This window comes from Porites lutea, chromosome 1, assembly GCF_958299795.1.
Source record: "Porites lutea chromosome 1, jaPorLute2.1, whole genome shotgun sequence".
NCBI lineage: Eukaryota > Metazoa > Cnidaria > Anthozoa > Scleractinia > Poritidae > Porites > Porites lutea.
The window spans coordinates 52,737,657-52,746,675 of record NC_133201.1 but is presented as its reverse complement, the minus strand read 5'-3'; the positions used below and the strand labels follow the sequence as shown (position 1 = coordinate 52,746,675).

Genomic DNA, 9,019 nt, shown 5'->3' with positions numbered 1-9,019 from the left:
ATTTCCATATCAAAGGATGAACACTTAACCTCGTTTTGGAAATTATTCGACATTGGATTCTCATACAAACACTGTAATTTCTCACGCGTTTGCCTACTCGTCAAGATGGCGTCGAAAACCGTGACAAGGTCTAATTATATCTGTTCTGTCATCCTAGGGCAACTTGAGTCTTTTCGAAACTAGTACCAGGACTTCAGTATTTTCCCGAAAATTTTAGATGCAATTTAAAGTTTTACGAAAGTGAATTTTTTTCTGATTCCTCTTTCCACTGCATTTTCGATTCCAAAAATTCTGGGTTTCCTTTTTCTGCGAAAAATGGCTTAATCTGGGGAGTGAAATGCGAAAAATAAAACTTCAGAAAATCGTAGGGGAATTTCTCTAATTTTATTAGAGGCGTAAACTATTGAAAAACAAAAGGCTGTTTACAATGTTCTAAACATGTTCTCTCCTGACGACAACGTGGCTGTTTGCATCTTTTCTTATCATCTTCCATCTGTCATTAAGCCTTCGTAGCAAGCGGTTTTCTTGGGTGTAATTTTCGTTAGGGTTTCATTAAGTCAAAGATACAGCTGCGCGCGCGAACAGTTAAACCGAGGGCAAGGAGGAAGAGGCGAGAGAAAGAAAGTCAGCATAGTTTTCTTGTTTGAAATTAGTTCAGCATTCGCGCGGCGTTTCCCTTACTTCACAAAATACAAACGAAAACCACAACAAAAAAACCTCGCCTGCTACGCACGCTGGCTATCTGTCACTTTGATTTTAAGGGGAGTAATTCGAAGTAATAGACGAAGCAGAACCGCAAGCATATTAGAAAGAGATGGTTTTTGCCAGGACGTATGCCTTATTGTTTACGCATGTCTTAAGGGTGGACAAAGTTGCCGAGGTCAGCAATCCCTTGGTGGGAATGATTTAAGGTATCCAGTGTCCAGGAACACCGACTTCGCATGGCTCTGAAGGCCCCTTGATGGCGTGTACTATGGAAGCTGCAACTCCACTGTGAAAAGTTGTTCTATTTCATCATCGGAAACAATCTGAAGGATACAATAAAAGTTAAGACTTGATCGATTAGTATATGAACTCATTAGAAGGCTCTATGTATCAAATACAAGCAAATCAACTATTAAACGTGCGTTCAACATATCATTAGCTTCTGCCGTAAGAGATATGAAGCCTTTTAAACTTGAGAAATGAAGCTCATTCAAGAGAAGAAAACTCTCCAATCTGCTGGCCTCTAAATATTTTCTCTTTGAAAAAACATTGCTTAATTGAACACATGTATCCATGAAAATTAAGGACACGATCAGCAAGTATCAGGGTCTTGTTTGCTAAACAAATTCTTTCCAACTGTATGGAGAATATGCTTGCGAACATAAAGAGACTGCGTGCAGGCTAATAGCCGGAGAAAACAGTTGACATCTCGTAACGCCACTGGGGAAGTTCCCCACGAATATGACCTGGGGCACCCAACGTCAATTTTCGGAAAATACCTGTTAGGAAGACGATTTGAGATCTAGAATTTTCGGAACATTTGTTGTTAAATTTCTTGCTTGCCTGCCTCTCCTTGGATTTACGAACATCTAAAAAATGGTATAATTGCCCATTTTTAAACGGATTTTTACCCTAAAAAGGTCACCTAGAAGTTTCGGGAGCCTTTTTTCGTGGCTGAAATTTTCAAAAAGGTAAGTCTTGATCCCTATAATTTTCGGATCACTAGACTTTCAGCTAGGAAATCCGAACAGATGAAAAATTTTAAAGGGGATTAAAATATGCCTATATCTACCGTTTAAATACTAAAATACGTTCAACAATGCTATGTTTGATTGGTTTTGAACTATGTTCTCGTTGGGTGCCCCTGACGTCCGATGAACGAGCACAGAAATACCACACTGATGACGGATAAATACCCAGACCTGGGCAGTGCTTCTGATTGGTCGGGCTGCTTGGGAAATTTGTTTCAATCAGTCAGAAGCCCTATCCTGTGACACGTCATCAGTATGGAATTTCTGCGCTCGTTCCTCAGACGTTATAGTCGCGGCGACACCAGTGGTGGCGTCACAAATTGTCGGTTGTTTTCTCAAGCTTCGTGCAGGTTGTCGCTGTTCGATTCAGGTTTTCTCTTTCTATTTAAGTTAGCTTAGCATGAAAATGATCAAAACCCTTACATTAGTGAATTCTTCAAATGACACTTTGGAATCTTGCTGCAGGTTGCTCCTGCTGAGAATTCCTGCTATCAGTTCCAGCACTTGGTCATCTGTAAGTACAGGTCCTGTCACCATTCTAAACAAACTGAATAACGCACGGTATGTTAACTGTCCAATGCCATCAGTGTCCAGAACTTGAAATGCAACTGCAGTTAACAAACCATAAACAATCATCACATCATGAGATAAAGAAATCATCAGCATCTACTTATGCTAAGGTGGGCACAGAATCTCACAGAAAGACTGGGGCAAGTTTTAAGACCTACACCATTTTAGCAGGGAAAAGTTATCATAACCGCTATTAAAACTATTTGGACTATAAAAGGGGCTTTTGTTAATTATCCTTTAGAGCGGTTTTCACTTGACTGTCGTAAAACCAAAACCAAAGTAAATACACTAGCCAACCAAAGGACGTAGTAAAACCAAAACCAAAACCAAAACCAATCCCAATTCGACAGTCAAGTGAAAACCGCTCTAAGGCAACCGGTGAAAATCACCGCCAACTTTGATGTCGCAATTTTACGTGCAGTAGGTGATGCGCAGAGCAAAACAAGGGGACATATGCATTGAAAGGTGAATAATGTGACAATAAATTTTGTTTGTCTCTTATACGGGAAGGTTGGAAAAAATTGCAGAGAAGAGATTAAAAATGCATGTTGGAAAGACACAACACTGAATGACTCATTAAATGACACATTAACTACAATAATAACTCACATTGCTTCCTGTCATCAAGTGAGTTACGTGGACTCAGTCTAGACAGCATGTTGATAAATGACCTGTATGTTATCTTGCGTGATCTTGAATCAAGGTGAGCAGAGGCCACTTTAGGCATTATTGGATTGCTTGATATTTCTGGTATGTCCAAAAACTGTTTCAATGTTATACCACCATTTCTGCCATCTGGATCATAGCGAGCAAATCTCTTCATCAGCTTGGGTATCTCTTTTGTACTGACTGCAATAAATATTCAGCCGGACTCTGTTATGACTATACTTAAGCTAAGGTAAATTGGGCAATGAAATACCTTAAACTTGTTTTGCAGCATTGCTGCAAAACGAGTTGATTGGCAATGTTGCACATTTTACCACCCACGTTCAAACCTGTCTGGGAAAAAAATCAGGTTGTTGCAAGTTGCATGAATACTCAGGGGCACCCAACGAGACTATAGTTCAAAACCACTTAAACAAAGCATTGTTAGACGTATTTTAGCATTTAAACGGTAGATATGGGCATCTTTTTATCCCCTAAAAAGTTTTCATCTGTTCGGATTTCCTAGCTGAAAGTCTAGTGATCCGAAAATTATAGGGATCAAAACCTACCTTTTCGAAAATTTCAGCCAGACAAAAGGCTCCCGAAAATTCTAGGTGACCTTTTTAGGGTAAAAATCCGTTGAAAACAGGCAATTATACCATTTTTTAGATGTTCGAAAATCTTAGGAGAGATTAGGCAGGCAAGCAAGAAATTTTACAACAAATGTTCCGAAAATTCTAGATCTCGAATCGTCTTCCGAATAGATATTTTCCAAAAATTGACGTTGAGTGCCCCGGGTCATATTCGTGGGGAACTTCCCCAGTGGCGTTACCAGATGTCAACTGTTTTCTCTGGCTATTAGCCTGCACCAGAAACTCATAAAGGGGGGTTGAAACGTGTAACTCTCATATGTTTGCTTTGTCCTATGCTCGTGATTATTCATTTTCGAAAGTACCATATTTGGAACGAGAAGAAGAGATACTGTCTCCTGAATACTGTCTCCTGACTGGATAAAATTATGCGGATATCATGCCATACACAGGAGTTACGTCACTTGTTGCATAACAAGTTTGCCATGTGCAAGTAAGACACACCATTATTCTGGTTCTTTTTCTAAAAGTAGAACAACTCTCCGCTTTCTGCAACAACTTTGCAGCCTGCAACTACCTGATATGTTGCAAGACAGGTTTGTCCCGTGGGTCGTAAAAAGTGCAACATTGCTATTCAGCTCGTTTTGCAGGAATGTTGCAAAACAAGTTGCACGGTTTTGCTACTTGTTTTACTGTAACCATATGTGCCCCTTACGCCCTAACAGAGATGTCAAGCTCTGTAGATCTAAATTTTGAGGCTGTCTCTATTTAAGAACGCCCCTTCCAATATCAACCCAACCCCAGCACCAGGGGTCAAATTAATAAAAACTTTTACATGTGTAATTTACAAGTGTAGCTATTGTTCTCAGACTCTAAAACGATGGCTCCACTTGTAAATTACACATGTAAAAGTTTTATTAAATTGACCCCAGTCCCCTCATTCATAACATCCTCATAATCTGTGCCTTTTAATATTGAGGAAAGAGAGAAGAACAGAAGAAAATAAATAATAATAATAATAATAAAAAAATGATGAAACTGACTCAAAGTTAATTAGTCAAATTATTTTGAAGAGATTAAGAGGCACTACAGGTTATTTCGGCTGCAAAATGTCTGTTCTTTTACACATAAGAGGTATTGTGGACCTACTTTGAGATGCAAAGACATTTCTTTCGCCTTTTACAAGAGACATTTGCATCTTATTTATGATACCTCTTCAATAAGACACATCATATTTTTCCATATTTCTAATAATCGCCCTATGATGTTTTCTTACGCTGTACACATACAGTTTGAATTAGCTTCCAGTTCTCTCACTTCCTCCTCACTGGCAAGAGATGCTCCAGTTCCCTAATCAGAGACAAACAAAAAACAAAAAATAAACAATCATATAATTAGGAATAAATGGAAATAGTTATAGAAATGCCAACACCACCAGTCTTCTAGAGTCTGTTAATTACGAGATAATTGCCTGTTAACTGCCCTCTTGAAGTCACCCTTTCCATGGGTTAAATATCTGCTGACGTCCAATGGTCCCAGAGCAGCCCATCAGACCTGTTGTTGTCTGACTGGCAAGCAACACTTGCCAATATAAAGTCAATCTTAGTAAAAGGGGGGATGTAATGGTAGGCCTGCATAACTGCTCTGGAACAGTAAAGTTCACATGCATTTGCTTGCAAGCCCAAAAGGCAAGAGAAGTCGTAGCCTGCAAAAACAGCTGTTTCTCCTCGCTCGTTGCTGCTGGGATGTTTTGCCAGGAGGAAACGAAATGCAAAATGTCCCCAGCGGCAATAAGTGAGGCGAAACAGCTGTTTTCACAGATCACAATCTCCCTAGTAGAAGTATTTTCAGTAGGGATAATGGGTAATCAAAGAAATTTTTCTTTTTAAAGTAGAAAACATCTCCTTCATCACTGCATATTCAAACAGTTGATGGGGTTCAGCTTAAAATGAGCGATTTATGTTTCTTTTAACATTGGCCACAGCAAGTTACAGTAGGCTGAAGAATACAAACGTACACCAAGTTGGTAATTCAAGTGTTTGCTATCTAACTTGGAAACAAACCCTACAGATGTCGCCAAAGGTTTTTTGAGTGTGAATTTCAGAGAAAGGGTGAGAAATCAATCAGTTGTCAGCTCATGAGAGCATGAGACAAGAGGGTTATTGTGAGACAAGCAAAAAAGTTGTCTCACTTACCAAGTCTGCATGAGGTACGTCTCTAGCTGCAAGGCATTAATGAATCATTGTACTTTTTACAGTGGGAAGGAGCATAACATCAAACATAATTGACTCCTACTTCAAGTTTAACTCTTTTTTTTCTGTTGTGATAGTCAAAAAAGTGCAGAACTCTTTACACTTTCATGTTGAAAGTGTATTTTAAAAATATATGTAAAATTCAGATGTGAAATAAATGCAAAGAAGATCATCGCAGTTAACAGCACAACTTATGCAGTTGTGAAAAGAAGGCCTGACAAAATTTAGGCTTGCCAGGATTCGAACCCTGACCTCTGCAATACCAGTGCAGTGCTCTAACCAATGTTATTGAGCTAGCAAGCCACCTGGGAGCAGGTCATTAAATTGGTTGGTAGCGTATATGTATGGTTGAAACTGCAGAATGAAGAAATAAATGCAAAGAAGATCCTTCTTTATCTTTATTTCTCCATTCTGCAGTTCCAATACATGAAATTCATTCATTAAGATGTGAGAAAATCAAGTGTTCAACCATACAGTAAACATACAGTAATTATTATCACGACTCTCTCAGGGGTACTCCATACCCCTGGGAGAGCTTGCTCGCAGGCAACAATCTATTGAAACAAGGCATAATAAGAAATAACACAAACGATTTACTTCTTTTATGATATTTAAAAATAGATTGGGTCATCTAGGCTAAAAGTGGTAATCTAACAACTAAACAGTCACAGATGACAAAAAGTTTATAATATGATGGGCTCAGTGCTAAAACAACACCTTGATTTTTGTGGTTTTTTTTGAAAGTGCTTCAAAGTTACTGAATTTTTGCATGTGACTTTGATTTAGTGTAAACACTGTTCTGAACTTTTTTCACTAGTTTGAGTTTCGTTTTTGAGAAATAAAGTAGGCAAAAAAAAAGAAAAAATACGTCTGTGAGCTTTGCATTTTTTTTTGTTAAAATCAGAAACATTCGACGCTCTACACAATATACATTAAGTTGCTACGACAACTTCATAGCCAAGAGAATGGTTTCAATGTTATTTTGTTTAATATTGAATCACAGATTTTCCTGGTTACGATAAAAAACATCAACAACAAGCAGGTTGGAAGGAAATTCAGAACTTCATTGAAGCTCATAATGAACTTTTAGACTTCTTTATAAAAAAGAGATAGAAAAAGTAATTTCCTGAATTCCAAATGCAAAGCAGTGTTTTCTGTTCAGACAAAGAAATAGATGACAGGTTTTATCCTAAAAAAATCCCTTTAAACACAGTATTAATGCATTATCCAGAAACAGCTCTGAAATCATCTTGGATCTTAAGTAAGATCTCTTAATTTCCTTTTGAGGCTAAGTTGTTAAGTACTTTCTAAAATTTTAAATGACCAAGAAAATTTGGTACTTATGAAGTGGAATAAAACAAATGATATAATACTTTTTTCAGTCCAAAATCATAAAAACTTATGAAAAATGGTGGGTAATATATGGGGCTGGCATTTCAAAGTGAATAATTTATGCCATGTAAAGCTTGAAACAAGTTAACTAATGGCTTGAGTAAAAATCTGTTGCTATTCTCAACTAGCCTTTCTAAGGAATACTGTGTTGAGCTGTGTTGGGGCTAAAAAAAAACAAAATGATTAAAGGTTTTGTCAATTTGGTATGGTAATTGGTAAGTTCTAATGGGCTTATGTTTTTATGAGGGACATTCTTTTTCCAGGGTAAAATCCTACAGATTTTACCCTAGATTTTGTTGATTTAATGTCACCTATTTTAGATGTTAAAAACAAGAGAAAAAGTTCTATTATTGACATCCTCTGCATGGTCAACAAATGCTAACACAGTTTAACAACTTTCCTTTAATTTTCAGCATATATTTTTCACTGGATTCCCGGGCCTGAAAATAGTCCAGTCCGGTAATGCAAGATAGACAGATTCTCTTACTGAGCAAGTAATTCTTAAAGCTCACTTGCCCGATTGGCCCATGGACAAGGCCAGATCCAAGCGAGTCATCTTCTAACTACTGGTAAATCATTAACTAAGACGAGTAAGAAGTCTCTCCAGGGAAGCAAAAGCTGAGAGCTGCTTGCCCAAAGGTCAAGCTGGAATTCTAGATAACTTCTAGCCCTGTATTCATCATGTTCATTTTTCACACACTGAGTTTTTAAATGTTGAATACAATGTACTGCATTTTTATGACAGGAGACCATAGTAAGCTCTAATATTTTCCCCCTTTTTATTTAATTTTGTTTGTAGAAATTGGGTCAGGTTGTGTCATTGTTGGCAACTGGAACAATTCATCAATTTGTCCACGCAGTTATGTTGTCAAGGCAGTTAAATCACAAATAGCTAATGGCCTCACTTGGCCACTTCACAGTCCAACCTAACCCATTTGGATACAAAAAAACCATTTCAGCTGAACAAATAAATATATTTTAATTATAAGATGGACAATTTCCATTAGTTTCGGTGCCTTTTCACTTCTTTTAAGATATAGGGCTTTCAGCTTTTATGTGCGAGAAAACTACTCAAGCTTCTTCAGGGGCTTTATAAGCAGTGAGATTTCATTTATCATGGTTGACAAAGGTACCGCCAGGAAAATTTTGTAATTATATCTCAAAATCCATTATCAGAGAAAATTATCTCGCTAGAATCACCTGCAATGTTCTATTGTTCAAATAGTCCATTAACTTGTAGCATTAGCGGCCGGTAAAAGCACTAGATTTCTTTAATAACGCAGTATTTTTAGGCACTTTAATATCTAACTTCACCACCGAGTTGAGCAGACGCCTCCAGTACGCAGAGTACGCAAAGCTCGCTACCACTGATAATTTCGCCAAATAATTGGGTAAACCAAAGGCAAATTGTTGTCAAATCTTACACCTATCGCTAATCCAAAAACAATAGAAATAGCACTTCTTACCATAGTTGAATTGGGAAAAATATTTCTTTTACCAAGACGCGAAAACCATGGCGGACTACATCTTTGCTATCTGGTGGCCTAGAATACCCCACCGGGACTGGGTTGGTGTGAAAATATCAAAAATACATTCTTCCTTGCGTGTTTTGCGGTAGACAATTAAAATTTTAGCGAAAATTTTAAAGCGTGTGTCATGAATCGTAAATTCTACGTTTTTTATCCAGCAATTTGAAACCTTTAGACAAAGCTATTGCTGCTTGCCTTTGTTTTACCCTACCCTACTGAAACCGAAAAAGCTCACGAATTTGCTAAAGGACAATGGGGCCAGCTCACAGCTTTTTGTCAATGCCATCTTAAGAGGTTTTAAAATG

The 9,019-nt window shown here is 37.8% G+C and overlaps 1 protein-coding gene across 1 annotated transcript; it reads right to left on the bottom strand.

Moving 5' to 3' along the window:
- Window positions 1–475: 475 nt before the first annotated feature.
- LOC140921924 (calcineurin subunit B-like) lies at window positions 476–8,788 on the bottom strand. The gene is made up of 5 exons (XM_073371925.1): window positions 8,652–8,788; window positions 4,831–4,891; window positions 2,916–3,155; window positions 2,160–2,344; window positions 476–1,028 (listed from the first exon to the last, which is right to left on the bottom strand). Exons 1-5 carry the CDS (start codon window positions 8,652–8,654, stop codon window positions 972–974), a joined length of 546 nt encoding a protein of 181 aa, XP_073228026.1. The 5' UTR covers window positions 8,655–8,788; the 3' UTR covers window positions 476–971.
- Between the last annotated feature and the right edge of the window lie 231 nt (window positions 8,789–9,019).